This window comes from Nerophis lumbriciformis, linkage group LG20 (assembly GCF_033978685.3).
Source record: "Nerophis lumbriciformis linkage group LG20, RoL_Nlum_v2.1, whole genome shotgun sequence".
Lineage (NCBI taxonomy): Eukaryota > Metazoa > Chordata > Actinopteri > Syngnathiformes > Syngnathidae > Nerophis > Nerophis lumbriciformis.
Genome location: NC_084567.2, coordinates 26,259,736 through 26,285,000, shown reverse-complemented (window position 1 = coordinate 26,285,000; position 25,265 = coordinate 26,259,736). Strand labels below are relative to the sequence as shown.

General features: G+C 41.1%; 2 protein-coding genes across 6 annotated transcripts in view; both read right to left on the bottom strand.

Annotated features, from left to right (window-relative positions):
* Positions 1–10,302, bottom strand: part of tpm2 (tropomyosin 2 (beta)) — a 38,297-nt gene extending 27,995 nt beyond the window's left edge. Inside the window, exon 1 of one of the 4 annotated variants that reach the window (XM_072915336.1) lies at positions 10,067–10,302. In XM_072915336.1, coding sequence (XP_072771437.1) covers positions 10,067–10,180 — 114 coding nt within the window. In that variant the 5' untranslated portion in view covers positions 10,181–10,302. The remainder of the gene's footprint in view (positions 1–10,066) is intronic. The other 3 variants (XM_072915337.1, XM_061980704.2, XM_061980703.2) reach the window with 3 other exon arrangements.
* A 2,703-nt stretch (positions 10,303–13,005) lies between these two features.
* Positions 13,006–25,265, bottom strand: part of tln1 (talin 1) — a 169,581-nt gene continuing 157,321 nt past the window's right edge. For both annotated transcript variants that reach the window (XM_061980700.2, XM_061980701.2), the window contains 2 exons: positions 17,187–17,312; positions 13,006–13,960 (listed from right to left, as the gene is read on the bottom strand). In XM_061980700.2, the coding sequence (XP_061836684.2) occupies positions 13,826–13,960; positions 17,187–17,312 (261 nt within the window). In that variant the 3' untranslated portion in view covers positions 13,006–13,825. The remainder of the gene's footprint in view (positions 13,961–17,186; positions 17,313–25,265) is intronic.

Sequence of the window (25,265 nt, the reverse complement as noted above, 5' to 3'; positions counted from 1 at the left end):
TCATTTATATCCTATTATTATGTTCATACTGTTGTTTTTGTGGTACTTTATTGGGCTAAAGAGGAGAAATATAACCTTAGAGGAAAAAATAATTTAAAACATTTTATATACACGTACAACACTTAGAACTTTTAGCATATCAGTATGTGGAATTCAATTATGGAATGGATTAAGTAAAGAAGTTAAAAATTGTACTCATATGATCCAGTTTAAGAGGTTGTTCAAAATAATAGTGCTTACAAAGTACAAAGAAGAAGAATTATGAGAAATACTTCCAACCTTATTGAAAATAAGATATTCTTCATCTCAGTATGTTAATAATGACTGAATTAATATTCACACTTACAGCATAATACATCACACAATTTCATATCATTTCATTTTACATCATGCCCGAAAAGGAGTAGGAAGAAGCAAACCTTATTTAATCCTACCCCTTTCCCACTTCAGAGCGTTTACAAATATATAGAATCATTTACTGACCTTTTTATATAATAAAATAACATCTATGAATTAGTATACACAACAGTTTTGTAATATTTAATTAATTCAATATGTACATACAGCTAGTCTAGATAGCACGTTAGCATCGATTAGCCTGATGAGCACTCCACACAAGTCAATAACTTCAACAAAGCTCACTCAACTTTGTGCATTCATGCACAGCATAAAAATGTTGGTGGACAAAATGAGACAAAGAAGGAGTGGCCTAAAACAAGTCTTTCTGTGGCAGCGTCGGAGAAAGTTTTACTTATAATCGAACTACGGCGAGTTCAAAGACCGCTGAAATTAGGACAAAACGCCAAATACGCTCATCAGTAAAGCATGTTTAACATAAACAATGGGATTTTTAACAGTTAGGAAGGTTTGGCTGATGTTTGTCCTTCTAAAGAAACCATATTAAAACAAAAATGTGTTTGCATTTTTTGAAAAAACTCCAGGGAGCCACTAGGTCGCATAGAAAACATGACAAATGCTTATTGCATTGTTCTCTCGACAGGACAAATGTCACTGTGTCCGTGTCCATGTAAGGCGTGTCCGTCATAAATAGACTCGGACATGATGATCCTCCCATAAGCCCAAAATCACGGTGATGAAACACCGGGACAATGTTTGACTCCCAAATAGACATGGCGTCACGGACATTGTGTGGACATTAGAATGGCTCCCTGGGGGCAATTGTTGAATTGTTTCTATTTGTAGCTGTGTAGTACACACACCAAATACATAGGTCATACTAATAGTACACCATGAAGGACATGGAAACTATTTGATTGGTTATGAGCTTGGTGAGGTGTAATTACCTGTGACACATTTCATCTGTACGACAGAGCGTTCCTCAAGCCATATATCATGTGAAGTTATCATTCATTTATAATAAAGTCAATGATTGGTTATTGAAAGAATATCAATATGACAGACTTTAAATAACTATGTGATCAGGATTTTATTCTGCCGATTCCGATACAGTTTATCCATGAATGAGATCGGCCGATACCGATCACATGTACTGTATGAACTGTACGTTCTATGGTGAGTGCTAGTTACAGTGTAACAATGTCAACACAATATTTAAGCTACTTCTGTATTATATATTATTACATACAATTGTTTGAGCAAAATAAAGTCAATTTTACACAATAACCAAACAAAAACTGTCAGAATAATTGTATCTAAGTTATCACAAAACTTTGTGTTTCAATGAGTTCCGAGAAGACAAAAGCTGTCTTTGATCTTACCAATCAAAAGGCTTGTAAAACTCCACTGTGTAGGATGGGAAGCAACATTAAGGTGTTCTGTTTCTTTCATGTATTGTAATCAACAGAAAGATATTGTCTTGACCCGAGATCTACAAAGCTAAGAGGAAGCAGGATCTGACTCCCCTACAGGGATCTCTTCTTTGAACTGTTTTACCACCTTTTCTGTGAACTGTTTACGACCTTTTCTTTGAACTGTTCTGTAACCAAAGGCAATGTCTGTTTACAACCCCCGTTCCTTAGAAACAGCTGTTGCCATGTAATCAGGGAAAGTCCAAATAAAAGAGAAGGCGTACAATCTTTCGCCGGGGACTGTACAAGAGTACAGCCCAGACGCGCTCACCTCAATTGAGCCAAATTTAATTCTGTCTCTGTTTAATTCCTTGCTTCTTGTCTTGTTTAATAGATGTCATCAGTGTTTGAACCTGACAAAAACTACTACATACTTCTCATTTTAATTCTGCGGTCCCCTCCGAGGTTTCTCATTGGGCCCATTGGGTTGAGATTTTCTTGCCCTGATGTGGGATCTGATGGATGTCGTTGTAGCTTGTGCAGCCCTTTGAGACATTTGTGATTAAAGGCTATATAAGTAAACTTTGATTGGTTGATTGATTTTTGCCCTCAAAAAGGGAATTATTTCCTAAATTTGTAAACATTGACAAAAACTACAAAATACAATTATGAAAAACAAGTAAGACGTATGAAGATTAAAAATAAATAAATAAATAAAAAATGTATAAAAAAGATCAAAATAAAATGAATATAGGGTAAATATATAATTAAATAAATATAACTAAATAAAATATTGCATAACTAATAAGGTAAAAAGTAAAACACTAGTATCGATCATGTACTGATTCCACCCTTGGTATCGACACCACCAATTTATGGATCAAACGGCCCAACTCTTACGTGTCTTGTACTGACTGTGACAATTGTTGTTGTTATATTATCCTCTCTCTAACTTTTATTAATCTATCTGTTAATTTACTGTTAATAACTTCTTACTTACTGCTGTAGCGCGCTTCCATCTACACTTCTTAAACTTGAACTAAGTACTTCCAGTGCATCCGGAAAGTATTCACAGCGCTTCGCAAAATTCCAAAACGGAATACATATATTTTTGTCCCCAAAATATTACACACAATATCCCATAGTGACAATGTGAAAAAGCTTTTTTTTTTTTACACATTTTTACAAATGTATTAAAAATAAAAAAACTGTAAAAAAGTATTCACAGCCTTGGCCATTAAACTCAAAAGTGCGCTCAGGTGCATCTTTTTTCCATTGATAATCGTTGAGATGTTCCTAAAGCTTAATTGAAGTCCACGTGTGGTCAATTCAGTCGGTTTGACATGATTTGGAAAGGCACACACCTGTCTACATAGAAGGTCCCACACTCGATGGTGCATGGCAGAGCACAGACCAAGAATGAAGTCGAAGGAATTGTCTGCAAACCTCAGAGAGGTAGGATTGTCTCAAGACACAAATCTGGGGAAGGGTACCTAAAAATATTTACTGACTTGAAGGTCCCAATGAGCACAGTGGCCTCAATCATCCGTAAATGGAGGAAGTTTGGAACCACCAGAACTCTTCCCAGAGCTGGCCGGCCATCGAAACTGAGTGATCGGGGTAGAAGGACCCTAGTCTGGAAGGTGAACAAAAACTCGATGGTCACTCGGTCAGAGCTACAGCATTCATCTGTGGAGAGAGGAGAACCTTCCAGAAGGACAACCATCTCTGCAGCAATCCACCAGTCAGGCCTGTACAGTATGGTGGCCAGACGGAAGCCATTTCTTACTAAAAAGTTTCTCGGACCATGAGAAACAAAATTGTCTGGTCTGATGAGACAAAGATTGAACTCTTTGGCATTAATGCCAGGCGTCATGTTTGGAAGAAACCAGGCACCGCTTATCACCAGGCCAATACCATCCCTACGGTGAAGCATGGTGGTGGCGGCATCATGCTGTGGGGGTGTTTTTAAGTCGAACTGGAACTGGGAAACTAGTCAGGATAGAGGGAAAGATAAATGCAGCAATGTACAGAGACATCCTGGATGAAAACCTGCTCCAGAGCATTCCTGAACTCGGACTGGGGTGACGGTTCCTCTTACAGCAGGACAACGACCTTAACCACACAGCTAAGGTATCAAAGGAATGGCTTCCGGACAACTCTGTAAATGTCCTTGAGTGGCCGAGCCATAGCCCAGACTTGAATCCGATTTAAATCTCTGGAACTGAGCTGAAAATAGCTGACGCCTCCCATCCAATCTGATGGAGCTTAAGAGGTGCTGCAAAGAGGAATGGGGGAAACTGCCCAAAGTTAGGCGTGCCAATGTGTGGCATCGTTTAAAAAAAGACTTGAGGCTGTAGTTGCTGCCAAAGGTGCATCAACAAAGTATTGAGCAAAGGCTGTGAATACTTATGTACATGTGGATTGTTAGTTTTGTATTTTTAATACATTTGCAAAAATTAAAATTAGCACAATGTCATTATGGGGCATTCTGTGTAGAATTTTGAGAACAAAAATGAATTTATTCCGTATACACTGTATTTCTTTGTGTTGTTTCAAGCTATCTTAACTATTAGCATGTCTGCTCTTGCTCCTCAGGCAGAGGACTAAAAATAAAGACAATATCAGCCAGAGGGTATCGATGTTTCGAATCAGCATTGATAAGAATTAATCGGCAATGGCGATGACATACTTTTTAATGAAAATCGGCAACTACTGATTGGTGGCCAATCAAATGACACATCCCCACCATATATCCATCTATATAGTTTCTTCCGTTTAGGAGGACAGCCCAGACCTTCTGGTCTCCAGCCATTTCTTCCAGGTCCACCAGGGGGACAAGGAGCCATTCCTCGGCGGGCTATGAGACACAATCCCTTCATTGTGCCCAAGGTCTACCCAGAGGCCTCACTTTGGCTGGGGATGCCCAAAACACCTCACCAGGGAGGCATCCATGGGGAATCCAGACTAGATGTCAGATTCTTTTCAACCGACTCCTCTCAATGTAAAGGAGCTGCGGCTCTACTCGACTCTGAGCTCCCACTGGAGGGTAGAGCTCCCCACACTGTCTCTTAGGGTGAGTCCAGACACCCGACAGAGGAAACACCCGCTTGTATCTGCAATCTTGCTCTTTCTGTGACCATGAATAAGGGCAGGAAAGTAGATCGACTGGTAAACCAAGAGCCCAGTGCTCTCTTCACCACGGCAGCTTTAGAAAAGCGACAAGCGGTAGAAAATGGATGGATGGATGGATCTAATTACTGCAGATGCTGTGCCTATTTGCCTCCTGCCTCCCCTCACTCAAGAGCAAGATCCCAAAATACCTAAACTCTTCCACCTGGGGCAAGACTTTCATCATAACTCGAAGGTATGGTTTGCCGATTGAGAACCATAGCCTCAGATTAGAACGTGCGATGTCTCATCCCTGAAGATTCATACTGTGAACCGACCAAGTAAACCCTAGAGGTCACAGACCTGATGAGGCTTAGACCACATCATCTGCAAATACAAAGACAAAATCCTGAATTCCCCAAACTAGACACCATCACCGCCTTGGTTTGCGCCAAGAAAGTATGTCCATAAAGGTATTGAACAGAACATTTGACAAAGACCAGCTCTGGTGGAGGCCAGTGCCATGGTCCACAGCTTTTTCCAAGCCCACAAAGTGCATGTGAATCGGTTGGGAAAACTCCAGTGCACCCTTCAGTACCCTTGCCGGGATGTAGAGCTGGTACAATGAACAAAAACCACATTGTACCTCATGTAGCTGAGGTTGGACTAACAGTTGTACTCTTCTCTCCAGCACTCTGGAATGGACTTTCTCAAAAACGCTGAGGAGTGCCATCCCCTTGTAGTAGGACGCACCCTCCGGGCACCATTCTGGGAAAGGCGGACCACGGCCCCGGTCTACCAGAGTGACTTTTCCCAACTTCCAGGCAATGAGACAATAAGACAATCTTACAACATCCACAGTCAAAGGAAGTGGATCTTTGCCACTGAGGACTTTTTTGATTCCCTCCACAACCTCAGCCATGGTGATGAACGTTGGGTTTGGACTCTGCTTCCTCCATGGACAGTGTCCTTTCACAGCCTGATTATGTGTTCCTCCATTGATGACCACAGTAATATATGATGCAGATTGTAATATTCTTTACATTCGTGTTGATAAAAGACGCTAAATTAATCATCGCAGCTTAGCAGTTAAACATAGACAAATAGTCAACAATACATTTGTAACCTTTCTTACATTCAGTGTAAAATAAAAACAAGATATAATAAATATAGAGACGATGGATAACAGGCGTCTTAACTTCATTTTTGCAAATCCATCGTAGTTTTATATGGACGTGGGCCTGCAGGCAAACAAATAAAGTAATCGTCTCGATTACTGTAACGTGTTATTTTCGGGTCTCCCTATGTCTAGCATTAAAAGATTACAGTTGGTACAAAATGCGGCTGCTAGACCTTTGACAAGAACAAGAAAGTTTGATCATATTACGCCTATGCTGGCTCACCTGCACTGGCTTCCTGTGCACTTAAGATGCGACTTTAAGGTTTTACTACTTACGTATAAAATACTAAACGGTCTAGCTCCATCCTATCTTGCTGATTGTACTGTACCATATGTCCCGGCAAGAAATCTGCATTCTAAGAACTCCGGCTTATTAGGGATTTCCAGAGCCCAAAAGAAGTCTGCGGGCTATAGAGCGTTTTCTATTCGGGCTCCAGTACTATGGAATGCCCTCCCGGTAACAGTTAGAGATGCTACCTCAGTAGAAGCATTTATGTCCCCTTTTAAAACTCATTTGTATACTCTAGCCTTTAAATAGGCCCCCCTTTTAGACCAGTTGATCTGCCGTATCTTTTCTGCCCTGCCCCCCTCTCCTGTGTGGAGAGTTTATTAGGTGGCCACAGATGAGGTGCTAGCTGTTCAAAGTCGGGACCCGGGGCGGACCACTCATCTGTGGACGTCTCTGCGCTACTGGCTTGTCTCCATTCAAGATGATCCCTTGCTGGCCCCACTATGGACTGGACTCTCACATTATTAACTAGATCCACTCGACGTCCATTGCACCGGTCGCCCAGGGAGGGTCCCCACATCTGCGGTCCCCTCCAAGGTTTGTCATTGTATCTATCCCATTGGGTTGAGTTTTTTCTTGCCCTGATGTGGGATCTGAGCCGAGGATGTCGTTGTGGCTTGTGCAGCCCTTTGAGACACTTGTGGTTGAGGGCTATATAAATAAACTTTGATTGATTGATCTGATTGGGAGTGCTCGGAGAGTATGGGGTATCGGACTGTCTTATTGTGGCGGTTCGCTCCCTGTATAATCAGTGTCAGAGCTTGGTCCGCATTGCCGGCAGTAAATCGAACCCGTTTCCAGTGAGGGTTGGTCTCCGCCAGGGCTGCCCTTTGTCACCGATTCGGTTCATAACCTTTATGGACAGAATTTCTAGGCGCAGTCAGGGCGTTGAGGGTATCTGGTTTGGTGGCTGCAGGATTAGGTCTCTGCTTTTTGCAGATGATGTGGTCCTGATGGCTTCATCTGGCCAAGATCTTCAGCTCTCACTGGATCAGTTCGCAGCCGAGTGTGAAGCGACTGGGATGGGAATCAGCACCTCCAAGTCCGAGTCCATGGTTCTCGCCCGGAAAAGGGTGAAGTGCCATCTCCGGGTTGGGGAGGAGATCTTGCCCCAAGTGGAGGAGTTCAAGTACCTCGGAGTCTTGTTCACGAGTGAGGGAAGAGTGGATCGTGAGATCGACAGGCGAATCGGTGCGGCATTTTCAGTAATGCGGACGCTGTATCGATCCGTTGTGGTGAAGAAGGAGCTGAGCTGGAAGGCAAAGCTCTCGATTTACCAGTCGATCTACGTTCCCATCCTCACCTATGGTCATGAGCTTTGGGTCATGACCGAAAGGACAAGATCACAGGTACAAGCGGCCGAAATGAGTTTCCTCCGCCGGGTGGCGGGGCTCTCCCTTAGAGATAGGGTGAGAAGCTCTGTCATCCGGGGGGAGCTCAAAGTAAAGCCGCTGCTCCTCCACATCGAGAGGAGCCAGATGAGGTGGTTCGGGCATCTAATCAGGATGCCACCCGAACGCCTCCCTAGGGAGGTGTTTAGGGCACGTCCGACCGGTAGGAGGCCACGGGGAAGACCCAGGACACGTTGGGAAGACTATATATCCCGGCTGGCCTGGGAACGCCTCGGGATCCCCCGGGAGGAGCTGGACGAAGTGGCTGGGGAGAGGGGAGTCTGGGCTTCCCTGCTTAGGCTGCTGCCCCCGCGACTCGACCTCGGATAAGCGGAAGAAGATGGATGGATGATTGATTGATTGATTGATTGATAAAGAAGTAGACAGGGGACTGTATTACAATTTAAGTCAAAGTTATCCAAGACCTCTTCTTTAGTTCCGTGTTAACCACAACAATCATTGAAGATGTGAATATGCAATATCATGAAGCTGTATGGAAACATTATTAGTAGGATATTCATGCACTGGAGCTGCTTGGGAGCAGGACAGGTTTGGGGATGCAAGAATATAGCCAACAACAGCACCCGCCCATTGATCAAAAAGAGGTCAGGGCTGATGAATTCCCAGCCCACTGACCAATCACTCATGTCTAAAAATTACTTCATTGTTCATTAGACAATCCTGTGGAGATCCGTGAGATCTAATACAGTTATAAAGTGATAAAGTTGTTATCCAGCTTTGTTGTAATTCATATTCACATCTTCAATGTTTGTCGTGGTTAAGACGGAAAACAAAGAAGAGATCCTGGATAACTTTAATCTAGATCGTAGCACAGTCTTTTATGTTTGTTTACCCACAAGCCCGAGTTCACGTGTGAATATTTTCAGGTAAACTTGGCGTATTAAATAGATGGGTAAAAATTACGTTTAGACCAGGGGTGTCAAACGTAGGGTCCGCGAGCCGGATTAGGCCCGCAAACAGGTTTTATCCGGCCCGCGGGATTAGTTTGCTAATTATAAAAATGAGCTGAAATTTTTGAATGAAAGAAACTGCTGTTCTAAATGTGTCCACTAGATGTCACAATAGCAATTATTTGTATCTTTGTAGATTATATTACATATGTAAAAAAAAAAATTAAGCACATGATGTTAGTACACCAGTCAAGGAAAACTAGCAAACTACATAAATAACATCCTGTAATTTGATTTTGACAAATAAAGATAGAGTACTATTAACCACAACATGTAAGTGTAAAAAAAAAACCCCAACAACAATATGATTTGTACATTTTCAGAATGTGCTTGTTCTATTTTTAAACAAAGAAAACAATCTGAAGTTGTCTTTATTTTTAAGTTATCGTGCCGGGATTTTACCAGTCCGGCCCACTTGGGAGTAGATTTTTCTCCATGTGGCCCCCGATCTAAAGTGAGTTTGACGCCCCCTGGTTTAGACGCTTGTTATTCATTGTCTTCATATTTTATTTGATTAAAAATACGTATATATATATATGAAATAAGACTAACAAAACATTCTTCTTTTTTTTTTTTTTTTACTTTTAAAACCAAAAAATTGCGCTGGTTTTATACGAAAAAGCAAGTGAACCAACGTCTTCTAAAACACAAAAAATTCCAAATATATTCCTGATAACCCATAAAGTACATAGACTAATAAATGTTGTTTTGATTTTTTCTACAGTTAAATCATATATAATATTAGTTGCCCTCCAAGGTTTCTCATTGTCCCATTGGGTTGAGTTTTTCCTTGCCCTGATGTGGGATCTGAGCCAAGGATGTTGTAGTGGCTTGTGCAGCCCTTTGAGACACAGATTGATTTGTCATTTTTCATATAAAGTTGTTTACTTATGCAATTTTGTTTCAAATATTCTTGATGTATAATACTTTTTTAACATACAAAACTTTTTTCATTTGTTTTATTTTCTATTTGTCCCTATTTACCTTTGTAAAGTTGTGATGCACTTCATGTTTATTGCTTTTTTTCCACTAAAAACAGCGCTTTGGACACCGCTGGACTAATCAATTCATGCATGTATTCTACTTAGTTAAGTGCAATAATCAGTTGATGAAGTGAAATGAGTTAGTTAATTGCAGTACTTAGTCAATACACTGTATGTAGTTATTGTATTACAGTACTTTGTTAATTAAGTGAATGTAGTTATTGCATTGCAGTACTTTGTTACTTAAATTAATGTAGTTATTGTATTGCAGTACTTTGTTAATACAGACAGTGTATACTTAACAAAATGCGAGTAGTTAGTGTATTGCAGTACTTCAAGAAGTACATGGAGATGCAATGAAGTGTGTGTAACCTGTTTGCATTTGTCTTCTGCTCCTTTCTTGTCGCCCTCAGCTTGCTCTGCTCGGTCGATGGCGTTCTCCTTATCCAGCTTCAGCATCTGCATCTTCTTCTTGATGGCCTCCATCTTGCCTTGATGAGTGAGTGGTTGGAGCAGAGAAAGAGCAGCACGGCAGTTCGGGACACAAAAGCGACTGACTGAGCCTCCGCACTCGCTGCTTCTTCCTTGTGGATCCTGTCTGTATTTAGACTCTCACACATGCTCATTCCATCCCTGTCACGCTGCTGGGGAGGGGTGGGGTTCATCACTGCTCACACTTTGATTTTCATCCATCCATCCATTTTCCACCGCATGTCCCTATCGGGGTCGCGGAGGTGCTGGAGCCTATCCCAGCTGCACTCGAGCGGAAGGCGGGGTACACCCTGGACAAGTGGCCCCCTCATCACAGGGCCAACACAGATAGACAACATTCTTACATACATACTGTACTCTTATACACTTTTATACTTATATATGCACTTTATATATACATACAGTATATACTGTCAGGTTCAAACACTGATGACATCTATTAAACAGAAGCAAGGAATTAAACAGAGACAGAATTAAATTTGGCTCAATTGAGGAGAAACATCTGGGCTGTACTCTTGTACAGTCTCCACCACGCTCTGACGAAAGATTGTACGCCTCCTCTTTTATTTGGACTATCCCTGATAACATGGCAACAGCTGTTTCTAAGGGAGGGGGGTCGTAAACAGCCCTCGCCTTTGTTACAAAACAGTTCAAAGAAAAGGTGCCTGGAGGGAGGTCAGGCCCTGCCTCCTCTCTGCTTTGTAGATCTCGGGTCAAGACAAAATCTTCCTGTGGATTACAATACATCAAAGAAACCGACGCCTTCATGTCGCTTCCCATCCTACACAGTGGAGTTTTACAAGCCTTTTGCTTGGTAGGATCAAAGACAGCTTTTGTCCTCTCGCAGGGCAAGCTGAACTCAATGTAACACAAAGTTTTGTGATAACTTAGATACAATTATTCTGACAGCGTGCTTAATTTTTTTTAATCAAAATGAGGCAGTCAGGATTAATGGCTACAACGAGCGTGTTTTGTAGAAGCGGGGTTAGAAGCATGATACTGATCAAGCATGTTCCCCCGAGGTCACATGGGGGCCGCATCCCACTATTTGGCAAGAGCTGCACTAAACTATGAAAATAATTAAATGCCTACAAAATATGGGCCTGCGTGCTGCAAATGGCCCACGGGATGAGAGTTTGAGGCCCCCGCTCAAATAAAGGCGTTGCCCCCACCAAGATGGCCGCCACATAAACATCGCTTCACATGGCTGCTACAGCACACTGACTTATCTGGTTTGTACAGTCGCGGTCAAAAGTTTACATACACTTGTAAAGAACATAATGTCATGGCTGTCTTGAGTTTCTAATAATTTCTACAACTCTTATTTTTTTGTAAAAGAGTGATTGGAGCACATACTTGTTGGTCACAAAAACATTCATGAAGTTTGGTTCTTTTATGAATTTATTATGGGTCTACTGAAAATGTGACCAAATCTGCTGGGTCAAAAGTATACATACAGCAATGTTAATATTTGGTTACATGTCCCTTGGCAAGTTTCACTGCAGTAAGGTGATTTTGGTAGCCATCCACAAGCTTCTGGTTGAATTTTTGACCACTCCTCTTGACAAAATTGGTGCAGTTCAGCTAAATTTGTTGGTTTTCGGACATGGACTTGTTTCTTCAGCATTGTCCACACGTTTAAGTCAGGACATTGGGAAGGCCATTCTAAAACCTTAACTCTAGCCTGATTTAGCCATTCCTTTACCACTTTTGACGTGTGTTTGGGGTCATTGTCCTGTTGGAACACATTATTATGCCCAAGACCCAACCTTCGGGCTGATGATTTTAGCTTGTCCTGAAGAATTTGGAGGTAATCCTCCTTTTTCATTGTCCCATTTACTCTCTGTAAAGCACCAGTTCCATTGGCAGCAAAACAGGCCCAGAGCATAATACTACCACCACCATGCTTGACGGTATGGATGGTGTTCCTGGGATTAAAGGCCTCACCTTTTCTCCTCCAAACATATTGCTGCGTTTTGTGGCCAAACAGCTCCATTTTTGTTTCATCTGACCACAGAACTTTGGTCTTATCTTTGTCCATGTGATGTCATTGATCGCGACTATATATATATATATTTGATATAACCTGAGTTTTTTACTTTTCTAGTTTCTCCTATATTTTCCTGGACTGCCTTGTTTGCTTTCTGACCTAAAACGGAAATATTTTCTTTTTTGGACATTTATAGTAATTAATTTTTTCTTCTGACAAACATTGTTTTTAGGGATGTCCGATAATATCGGGCTGCCGATATTATCGGCCGATAAATGCTTTAAAATGTAATATCGGAAATTATCGGTATCGGTTTCGTTATTATCGGTATCGGTTTTTAAAAAGTAAAATGTATGACGTTTTTAAATGCCGCTGTGTCCACGGACGTAGGGAGAGGTACACAGACAATAAACCTTTAAGGCACTTCCTTTATGTGCATGCCATCACAGTCACATAATATCTACCGGCTTTACACATTACGAATTGATGCAAGACATCCTCGTTCAACAGCCATACAGGTCACACTGAGGGTGGCCGTATAAACAACTTTGACACTGTTACAAATATGCGCCACACTGTGAACCCACACCAAACAACAATGACAAACACATTTTGGGAGAACATCCGCATCGTTACACAACATCAACACAACAGAACAAATACCCAGAATCCCTTGTGGTACTAACACTTCCGGGACGCTACAATATAAACCAAAATATTGCCGTGACCTTAGATGTATGACTTGTGTACTTGTATATGCACCCACATAGCGAACTGAACCGTCAAAGTTGTAACACAAACAAGAAGTAAAAGTGCACGAGAAGAAGAATGGATGTGATGAAAATGTTTATTGCTGTATTGTAGTACACCATCACATGATTGAAAGCTGGATTTATGTCGGATCTATTGCAGTACTACTACACCATCACATAGCCAAAAGCAGTATTTGTTTAGAGCACTTTAAAGTACAAGCTGAATAAAACATGGAAGAGGATTACACTTTTAGTTGTGTGTCAAATATATTCTCAATGGCAGGACTGAAATTATATTTTTTTAAATTAATGAAAAAGTGCACTTGTAGGACAAAGACATCAGCACGTACTTGTACTATAGAAATATTTCAAACCATGATATATATACTGAAGAGTCGTGACCTAACATTAGGATCTCAGTAAACACAAATATTCTATCAAAATAGACAATGTGTAGACAGACATCCATAAACTATAATATTCATATTGCATATGGATGTCATATATATTCTGACACGCTTGCAAAGCAGCTTGAGAAACATAAAGAAGCTGCAACGCTAACGTCCGATATATTTGAAGGCACTGAATATTTTAATACTTTGGCAAGGCTTCAATTAATGAATATGATGTCAAATACAAACCATCCAAATTGAAGTAAAAAAAGAAGTACTTGAATATATTTCATATAAAAGCTATTTGTTCCACGTGAAATTGGCCAAAGGAACAATTGCATAGATTGTCTTGTCTTGGCACCATGATAGAAGAAGACACATACATACATACATAACAAGTACTTCAAGCATATATTTATGTACTACACAAGTCCATTAAACAAACACTTTGAAGTTTTGAATGTGAAGCAAGCATAAATCTTTTCATGGATCACTTTTGACCTTTTTATTGTTCCTGACCGTCTTCCCGCAGCTCTGAAGGCAAGAACTTGTACTGCTGCTGACGAATGGTGGCCAACTTCTTCCTGGCTTCGTCCAACTCTCGTTCTTTACGAAGCATCTCCTCCTGAGCCGCGATGATCTGGAAGCACATCATCATCAATCATCATCACACCTTGTTCTAGCAATTTCTGCTGCCTATATCACATCCATATTACCAGCGTTCATTTTTGACTAAAAATGTTCGTCTTTGTTTAAGTCAACGACCTATTTTCCCTTGACGAAATTAGGACGATAACGAATGAAAACAAATGGCAAAAACTATGACGAAATGTATTGACAATTTAGTCGGCAAATTAAAATCACTTCATCAATCAACGTTTATTTGTATAGCCTGGGTCGGCTTTTTTAGCCACAAGCGGCTCTTTAGCGCCACCCTAGTGGCTCCCTGGAATTTTTTTTAAAATGTATGAAAATGGAAAAAAATGAGGAAAAAAAAAGAAGTTTTGTTTTAATATGGTTTCTGTAGGAGGACAAACATGACACAAACCTTCCTAATTGTTAGAAATCTCACTGTTTACATTCAACATTATAGATGTCCGATAATGGCTTTTTTGCCGATATCCGATATTGTCCAACTCTTAATTACCGATTCCGATATCAACCGATACCGATATATACAGTCGTGGAATTAACACATTATTATGCCTAATTTTGTTGTGATGCCCCGCTGGATGCATTAAACAATGTAACAAGGTTTTCCAAAATAAATCAACTCAAGTTATGGAAAAAAGTGCCAACATGGCACTGCCATATTTATTATTGAAGTCACAAAGTGCATTATTTTTTTTAACATGCCTCAAAACAGCAGCTTGGAATTTGGGACATGCTCTACCTGAGAGAGCATGAGGAGGTTGAGGTGGGCGGGGGGCGGTGTATATTGTAGCGTCCCGGAAGAGTTAGTGCTGCAAGGGGTTCTGGGTATTTGTTCTGTTGTGTTTATGTTGTGTTACGGTGCGGATGTTCTCCCAAAATGTGTTTGTGGGTTCACAGTGTGGCGTATATTTGTAACAGTGTTAAAGTTTTTTATACGGCCACCCTCAGTGTGACCTGTATGGCTGTTGACCAAGTATGCTGCATTCACTTGTGTGTGTGAAAAGTCGTAGATATTATGTGACTGGGCCGGCACGCAAAGGCAGTGCCTTTAAGGTTTATTGGCGCTCTGTACTTCTTCCTACGTCCGTGTACACAGCAGCGTTTTAAAAAGTCATACATTTTTCTTTTTGAAACCGATATTGATAATTTCCGATATTACATTTTAAAGCATTTATCGGCCGATAATATCGGCAGTCCGATACTATAGGACATCCCTATTCAACGTGCTTCACTGATGAGAGTATTTGGCGCGCGCCATTTTGTCCTCATTTCGAAAGTCCTTGAACGCACCGTAGTTTGTTTGGATGTACAACTTTCCCTGATTCTGTCACAGAAAGACGTGTTTTATGCCACTCCTTCTTTGTCTCTATTTGTCCATCCAATGTTTTATGCTGTGCGTGAATGCACAAAGGTGAGCTTTGTTGATGTTATTGACTTGTGTGGAGTGCTAATCAGGCATATTTGGTCACTGCATGACTGCAAGCTAATCAATGCTAACATGCTATTTATGTTAGCTGTATGTACATAATGCATCATTATGCCTCGTTTGTAGGTATATTTGAGGTCATATTACTTGTAAGTTTCCGTTTACCGAGGCATTCCCAGGCCAGCCGGGAGAGATGTGAAGTGAAGTGAATTATTTTTATATAGCGCTTTTCTCTAGTGACTCAAAGCGCTTTACATAGTGAAACCCAATGTCTAAGTTACATTTAAACCAGTGTGGGTGGCACTGGGAGCAGGTGGGTAAAGTGTCTTGCCCAAGGACACAACGGCAGCGAGTAGGATGGCGGAAGCGGGAATCGAACCTGCAACCCTCAAATTGCTGGCACGGCCGCTCTACCAACCGAGCTATGCCGCCCCAGATAGTCTTCCCAACGTGTCCTGGGTCTTCCCCATGGCCTCCTACCAGTCGGACGTGCCTGAAACACCTCCCTAGGAAGACGTTCGGGTGGCATCCTGACCAGATGCCCGAACCACCTCATCTGGCTCCTCTCCATGTGGAGGAGCAGCGGCTTTACTTTGAGCTCCTCCCGGATGGCAGAGCTCCTCACCTTATCTCTAAGGGAGAGCCCCGCCACCCGGCGGAGGAAACTCATTTTGGCCGCTTGTACCCGTGATCTTGTCCTTTCGGTCATAACCCAAAGCTCGTGACCATAGGTGAGGATGGGAACGTAGATCGACCGGTAAATTGAGAGCTTTGCCTTCCGGCTCAGCTCCTTCTTCACCACAACGGATCGATACAGCGTCCGCATTACTGAAGACGCCGCACCAATCCGCCTGTCGATCTCACGATCCACTCTTCCCTCACTCGTGAACAGACTCCGAGGTACTTCAACTCCTCCACTTGAGGCAAGATCTCCTCCCCAACCCAGAGATGGCACTCCACCCTTTTCCGGGCGAGAACCATGGACTCGGACTTGGAGGTGCTGATTCTCATCCCGGTCGCTTCACACTCGGCTGCGAACCGATCCAGTGAGAGCTGAAGATCCTGGCCAGATGAAGTCATCAGGACCACATCATCTGCAAAAAGCAGAGCTCTAATCCTGCAGCCACCAAACCGGATCTCCTCAACGCCTTGACTGCGCCTAGAAATTCTGTCCATAAAAGTTTTGAACAGAATCGGTGACAAAGGGCAGCCTTGGCGGAGTCCAACCCTCACTGGAAACGTGTCCGACTTACTGCCGACACTGATCACAGTTTTCATTTAACATTGTACTACCTGATATCATACATTGTTACACTGATCACATGTGCTTCTTTCAACCTTGTTCAGCCGAGTAGTATGAGCATAGCACTGCTACACTATTAAACAGAAGAATGTTAACATTTGTGAGACATTTATCCATGAAACTATGGAGAAGCTTTAGATGGTTTGTTTGACAAAGAAACAGAAATGCAGTAAATTCTTACATTACTTCATAAAAGTATGTTACTTGCTAGTAGTACATTGCACTGTATTGTTTTGATACAATATTACTTATCTAGAAGTTAGTTTTTTTTTAATTTAAAAACATGTCAAAATTGTGCTGTTTTTTGTGATTTTATTGAGTTTCAGTAAGGAACATTGATTTGAGATACGATTATTATGGGTTAAAAAAACAACTCAAAAGACAAGGTACCGCTGTATTTAGTAATTGCAATGAAGGTATCAACAATAATTATTGATTATTATGAAATGAGTTGTATACTAAATGAGTTGAAGGTGTACTCACCTGAGCAATGCCTCCCACCATCTTGCTTTTGACCACCACAGCCTGGTCGTCTTGAGCATCAAACGCTGCTTTCTGAGCTGCTTTTACCAAATTATCAGAAGCTCTCTTCACAGCGTTACCTGCAGCCTAGAAACACACAAACACACACACACACACACACACACATTGTTTAATACACACACAGTATAGCAAAGTGTCAAAACACTGTTCTAGCTAAACTCAAATAGCCATATAAATTAATAGCAAAATAATGTTGTTGGTAGTATTTAGTCAATAAAATCATCTGACCGCAAAGTTTCTTTAAATTTTGCTTTGTGGGTTATTTTAGAGTCTTTCTATTATGAATTTTTTTTATCACCTTCTTATATCCCAATGGTGTCCAATGTGTTTCACAATACAAATAGGTTAAAACAAACAAAACAAGGGTAAAACTGAATACTAGAAATGTCCAATAATGGCTTTTTTGCCGCTATCCGATATTCCGATATTGTCCAACTCTTAATTACCGATTCCAATATCAACATCTACCGATATATACAGTCGTGGAATTAACACATTATTATGCCTAATTTTGTCGTGCCCCGCTGGATGCATTAAACAATGTAACAAAGTTTTCCAAAATAAATCAACTCAAGTTATGGAAAAAAATGCCAACATGGCACTTTTAAATAGTCATACATTTTACTTGTTGAAACCGATACCGATAATTTCCGATATTACATTTTAAAGCATTTATCGGCCGATAATATTGGCAGTCCGATATTATTGGACATCTCTACTGAATACATACAGTACATATATAGATGATCACTCCATTGTTTTATATATTTTTATAATTTTGGTACTCCCAGAATTATGATTGGTGGTTAACAGTTCAAAGATTAGTACGCTGGAGCAAGACCATTAACGGTCTTAAACAGAAACAGGGGGACTCTCAAATTAACTGTAAAACAACAAGGGAGACAGTGGAGAGAAAAGACAAACAGAGTGATATGAACATGTTTTGGAGCATTGGTGAGAAGGAAAGCATCTACGTTTTGTACTACTGAAATTGGTAGAGGAGAGAATGATTTATTCCATTAGAGCGGGCATTATAATAGTCTAGTCTCCAACTAAAGGTTCGATGTCCACTCTCGGCAAAAAGGGCTTCAACTTTCCTAATAACTGGAAGAAACCTGCTCCAACCACAGAGCTAATTTGTTGATTACCGTATTTTTCGGAGTATAAGTCGCACCGGAGTATAAGTCGCACCGGAGTATAAGTCGCACCTGCCGAAAATGCATAACAAAGAAGGAAAAAAACATATATATAAGTCGCACTGGAGTATAAGTCGCATTTTTGGGGGAAATTTATTTGATAAAACCCAACACCAAGAATAGACATTTGAAAGGCAATTTAAAATAAATAAAGAATAGTGAACAACAGGCTGAATAAGTGTACGTTATATGAGGCATAAATAACCAACTGAGAACGTGCCTGGTATGTTAACGTAACATATTATGGTAAGAGTCATTCAAATAACTATAACATATAGAACATGCTATAAGTTTACCAAACAATCTGTCACTCCTGATCGCTAAATCCCATGAAATCTTATACGTCTAGTCTCTTACGTGAATGAGTTAAATAATATTATTTGATATTATACAGTAATGTGTTAATAATTTCACACATAAGTCGCTCCCCCGGCCAAACTATGCAAAAAACTGCGACTTATAGTCCGAAAAATGCGGTAAATCTAAGTGGTGGGGGTGCAAAATGTTGGTGCACAGTACAGTGAATCAGGGATAAAAAACAATATACTCCGTTTTTAATTTAAATGAAGAAAGTTGTGCGACAACCATTGTTTGAGGTCATGCAGCTATGTTCTGTTGGAGAGATATGAAGTGAAACATTTAAGAAACACAAGTCACATAGCCAACACAGTGCTATAGACCGCATGGTCCACGGTGTCAAAAGAAAAACAGGACTTTTGGTGTCGAGGGCTGTGAGAACATCGTTGTGCTTTCAATATTGTAAATTTTGTGCTATGACGGGTCCTAAAACCTGATTGAAACTTGTGTGATATCATGTAGGAACAATACCCAGCCTGAACAAAACTGGAACAAATGGTTTCCATAACTACTTTCAATAGTCTGGCAAGTGTAATGTCTAGTGGGGGTTCACTGCTGGACTGAACTTTCAATGCATTGCTTGACAGACCTGACAGGGCCTTATCCATGAAGAACTGAAATGTATTGCATGTGTGTTCACATCAGTAACGACAACAACATTGATGGTGCTGAATACAATTCTGGGGCTATGGCTATTGCTAATGATGATTCTCAGTGGAGATGTCCGATAATGGCTTTTTTGCCGATATCCCGATATTGTCCAACTCTTAATTACCGATTCCGATATCAACCGATACCAATATATACAGTCGTGGAATTATCACATTATTATGCCTAATTTTGTTGTGATGCCCCGCTGGATGCATTAAACAATCTAACATTATCATGAATTGATTAACGTGGACCTCGACTTAAACAAGTTGAAAAACTTATTCGGGTGTTACCATTTAGTGGTCAATTGTACGGAATATGTACTGTACTGTGCAAGCTACTAATACAAATTTCAATCAATCAATCAAAAACAAGGTTTTTCAAAATAAGAGAACAACTTAAACTCTATTTATGGAAAAAAAAGTGCCAACATGGCACTGCCATATTTATTATTAAAGTCACAAAGTGCATTATTTTTTTTAACATGCCTCAAAACAGCAGCTTGGAATTTGGGACTTGCTCTCCCTGAGATAATCCTAATACCCACTACAACTATGGGAAATACTATACTTTGACTTTCACAAAGTCCATTATTTTTATTTTTTTTAAAACATGCCTCAAAACAGTGAAGTGAAGTGTGAAGTGAAGCGCTTTTTCTCAAGTGACTCAAAGCGCTTTACATTGTGAAACCCAATATCTAAGTTACATTTAAACCAGTGTGGGTAGCACTGGGAGCAGTTGGGTAAAGTGTCTTGCCCAAGGACACAACGGCAGTGACTATTATGGCGGAAGCGGGGATCGAACCTGCAACCCTCAAATTGCTGGCACGGCCGCTCTACCAACCGAGCTATACCGTCCATCAACAGCTACAAAAACAATGAAGTCACACAGCTTCAGTCCAGAGTATACTCGTTGTTTATACGGCCACCGTAAGTGTGACCTGTATGGCTGTTGATCAAGTATGCATCGCATTCACTTATGTTTGTGTAAAAGCCGCATATATTATGTGACTAGGCCGGCACGCTGTTTGTATGGAGGAAAAGCGGACGTGACGACAGGTTGTAGAGGACGCTAAAGGCAGTTAAAAAGTAATTAATTTTACTTTTTGAAACCGATACCGATAATTTCCGATATTACATCTTAAAGCATTTATCGGCCGATAATATCGGCAGGCCAATATTATCGGACATCTCTAATTCTCAGGGCATTTAATCAATCGCAACTGGACTGTTTAGTTTGTCTTAGAAGTTTTACCTCTCATCCAAGCAGGATTCCGCAGTCATGCTTATAGACTTCGATCGGTCGGATCTAGTCTAAATATTGCAATGAAATCCTCAATAATTTATACTCTTAACAAGAGGAGGGTGTGCTCAGGCACTGCTATACTGCAGTCAGCAGTGACTGACATTTACAGTAAGACGGGAGGGTAGAAGAGCAAGGTAAGTCCTCAATCTGACGTGGAATCTACTCCTCTTTCCGCGTTTTATGTGGCGTGTTCTGCCGTGAAGTGGGCAGGTTGGACGTCTCAGGAACAGTGGTACACACCAAAAATGGTGGTGGATCATTTGACTGCCCAAATACAATAAGTGAGGTACGACTATCGCGCAGTGTCAAGGGATCAGACATTAAAAACATTAAAAACAGTGCACAAAGTAGCAAGCAGAGCCCAGCACATTATGGATGTTAGTCAAACGTAGAGGATGCCATTTGTGCCAGTTTGCACAAACATTTCAGACCTGCTAAACATAGACGCAAAACAGCAGCCACAAAACAGTTTCAGTCTTGATAAATCACATTGTGTGCGCTAAATGATTATTATTGCAACTCCTCAGAGTATTGTGGGTGTTCTAATAATCAGCATATATTTTACATGTATGTGAAGGAAGATACACTTAATGAATTGCAATCTTTATAAGAGAATTCTCTGCACACAAGTTTAGTAGATCCGCTTTGTGGGTGCTATGAAGATTGCATGCTCTTTAAAGGCCTACTGAAACCCACTACTACCGACCACACAGTCTGATCGTTTATATATCAATGATGAAATATTAACATTGCAACACATGCCAATACGGCCTGGTTAGCTTACTAAAGTGCAATTTTAAATTTCGCGCGAAATATCCTGCTGAAAACTTCTCGGTATGATGACGTCTGCGCGTGACATCACGGATTGTAGAGGACATTTTGGGACAGCATGGTGGCCAGCTATTAAGTCGTCTGTTTTCATCGCAAAATTCCACAGTATTCTGGACATCTGTGTTGGTGAATCTTTTGCAATTTGTTCAATGAACAATGGAGACAGCAAAGAAGAAGGCTGTAGGTGGGAAGCGGTGTATTGCGGCAGGTGTTGTGCCGGATAACGCACCCCCGCCATAGAATGCACCCCCTGACTGTTGTGCCGGATAACACACCCGGTGTTTCATTGTTTACATTCCCAAAAGATGACAGTCAAGCTTTACCATTGGCCTGTGGAGAACTGGGACAACAGAGACTCTTACCAGGAGGACTTTGAGTTGCATACGCAGACACGGTACCGTGAGTACGCATGCAGCTGCGGCTTCTAAACATTTGATCGCTTGCCCATACGTGCGTGCCGCTATGTGCATGTCACGTACGTAACTTTGGGGAAATATATGTGCTGTATGAACTTTGGGGAGGTGAACGGTACTTTGAGCTGTGGGATTGAGTGTGTTGTGCAGGTGTTTGAGTTGTATTGGCGGGTTATATGGACGGGAGGGGGGAGGTGTTTGTTATGCGTGATTAATTTGTGGCATTTTAAATATAAGCCTGGTTGTGTTGTGGCTAATAGAGTATATATATGTCTTGTGTTTATTTACTGTTTTAGTCAGTCCCAGCTGAATATCAGGTCCCACCCGCCTCTCACAGCATCTTCCCTATCTGAATCGCTCCCACTGCCCTCTAGTCTTTCACTCTTACTATCCTCATCCACGAATCTTTCATCCTCGCTCAAATTAATGGGGAAATCGTCGCTTTCTCGGTCCGAATCGCTCTCGCTGCTGGTGGCCATGATTGTAAACAATGTGCAGATGTGAGGAGCTCCACAACCTGTGACGTCACGCGCATATCGTCTGCTACTTCCGGTACAGGCAAGGCTTTTTTATCAGCGACCAAAAGTTGTGAACTTTATCGTCGATGTTCTCTACTAAATCCTTTCAGCAAAAATATGGCAATATCGCGAAATGATCAAGTATGACACATAGAATGGACCTGCTATCCCCGTTTAAATAAGAAAATCGCATTTCAGTAGGCCTTTAATACATGCAAACATTTAGTAGATTAGTCCGTGTTATCTTTTAAACACTGCTTAGTTTGCTACATTACTTACATGTGTACATCTGTCGTAAGTGTTTGTGCTTTGAAATATCTTCTGCTTTTATAAAACTGGTTTATTTGAGCTTTTTGCTGATATTCTTCCAGTGTTTATTTATATTGACTTAAGCAACACAGACGCAACCCGGCGGCTCCTCTGCTTTTAACAGGTTAAAAGGCTATTAGAAGTACTCTAAATGCACCACTGCAGAGAGTGAAGAGCAAATGCTAAGAGCGTAATCAGGGCTAAGGCTAAAGTTTCCAGTTCTGGGTGCCACTAGTAGACTGGTGCATTGTTTCCAAAACCCCCAGGACATAAATGTATTGGAATTACTGAGGCAGCAGCTGCAGGCCCAGAAGAGGACAGGATAAGCTGATTGGATTAGACATCACAAGCTGCCTGGGACTGGCTCACGTGTTCCAAGCTAGCATACATACATAAATATAGTGTTTCATGACACTTGTATTAGTTCTAATAACTGCAGTTTCATAGTACCTTTGTTTTATATGAGTTTACTTCATTGCAGTAACTAGACAAAATTAATTTGAAACATTTTAGCGAAAGATCATTGATAAGTGTGTTGCTGTGTTATCCCCATCCATGTAGTACATTACTAACTCTTTCTCTGTATGTCTTTCCCGTGTGGTTGGTGCTCTCTGCCTCTGGAAGTGCAACCGGTGAGGGCCCCATTGCGCCTTGTGATGTGGGAAGCACACTATAACATTTTACCACACAGCACAATGCCACAGATGTGGCACGGGTTGAGGGAGCGCGCAATCGGCATCCTGACAGCAGGAATGTGCACCAGCTCTGTTGCCCGTGAAGTGAATGTTCATTTCTCTCCCATAAGCGTCTAAAAAGGCGTTTCAGACAATTTGTCAGTATATCCAACCGGCCTCACAACCGCAGACCACGTTTAACCACACCTAGGGCGTCATGTATTAAAGCTTGTGTGCACACAAAAACCTGGCGTGTGCCCTTTTTCACGGCAAAGATGAAATGTTTCAACTTCATGCTTCGGACGGACATTTCTACAGGCTGTGGATACTTTGGCGACATACAGAGGTGGTCATTCCGGCTTTGCCAACATTTGATTTCAACAATGTAAAAAACACAGAGGCAAGGCCATAAAGTTCACTCTTTCGCCAATGCATTTAATGCTTCATATTCTTATTAATATTGGTGAGGATGTTTATTAATGTATTAGTCATTCACATCGACGTCCCACTGGGTTGTGAGTTTTTCCTTGCCCTTATGTGGGCTCTGAACCGAGGATGTCGTTGTGGCTTGTGCAGCCCTTTGAGACATTTGTGATGTAGGGCTATATCAATAAACATTGATTGATTGATTGATTGAATTTATCTTGGTGGTCATTTTGCCATCTATTGCAGTCAAAATGTGTTCCTGTGACTCCAGCTCCAGCTTGGCTAGTCGGGCGGACACTTGCAGCCGGTGCACATAAATGGCACCGGAGATGGTGAAGACATGGCCCGACGTTGGGACACATCCAGCTGCTACCGCAAGTAGCTCTCCTGTGTTGTAATTATAAATTGAGTATTCAAAGTCTTTTGCATTCTTTTTGATATAGTGGCATGTTTAAATAAATAAAAATTGCTAACCATATATTACATCATTTTTGCATAAAAAACTCTAATCTGGCTTTGAGCAGATGAACAAATTGTGTTGTAATTTATACAAATTATATTTATATTAGGGGTAAAAAGGAGTCACCCACCTCTTTTAAAGTTTTACGTATCACTGCAGCGACTCTCCTTTCAAACAGGAAGCAACACTACTTTATGTCCGGTCCCCTTTTGTTCTGGCCATGCATATCCATCTTCTTCTTCACCTTCTTTCTGTTGTCCGACCATTTATTTTTTATTTCAACCTGTGTGCAGTTCTCAGAGCACACAGCATTGACAGGTTCACAATCTCAACCCTCTTTCGCTTGCTCAATACATGAGAAAGAAGCACTTCCTACAGACTCCTACTGAATTGTGTGGAATCTCAGGCACATGGCTAATTTCAATAAGATTTGTGTATTAATAAGGGGGCATGGCCTTGTGGTCGCTATGTGGTTTGGGCGTGACCAGCCACGCAGACATCTGCGATTAATTCCACATTGATTGCGATGTAACAACAAAATGTGCTTGGATTAGTGCATGCGCACACTTTAATACATCTGAATTTTTCTTGCTTACGCTGGTTTCTGAATTTGAATGTACGCCAATTTTTTGGTAGGAAATCTATAAAACCCTTAATACATGAGCCTCCAGCACAGACCTACACATCTAGCATCCAATAGAGTAAAAGTGCACATTTTATAGTGGCCAGCCTGATGCGCACCTGTCTAATAATTTTATTGATATGCCACACCTGTGAGGTGACTGGAATATATGGGCAAAGGAGAAATGCTGACTAAGACACTTACACACATTGGTGAACAATATCTAAGAGAAATACAACTTTTAGGTATATGAAGAA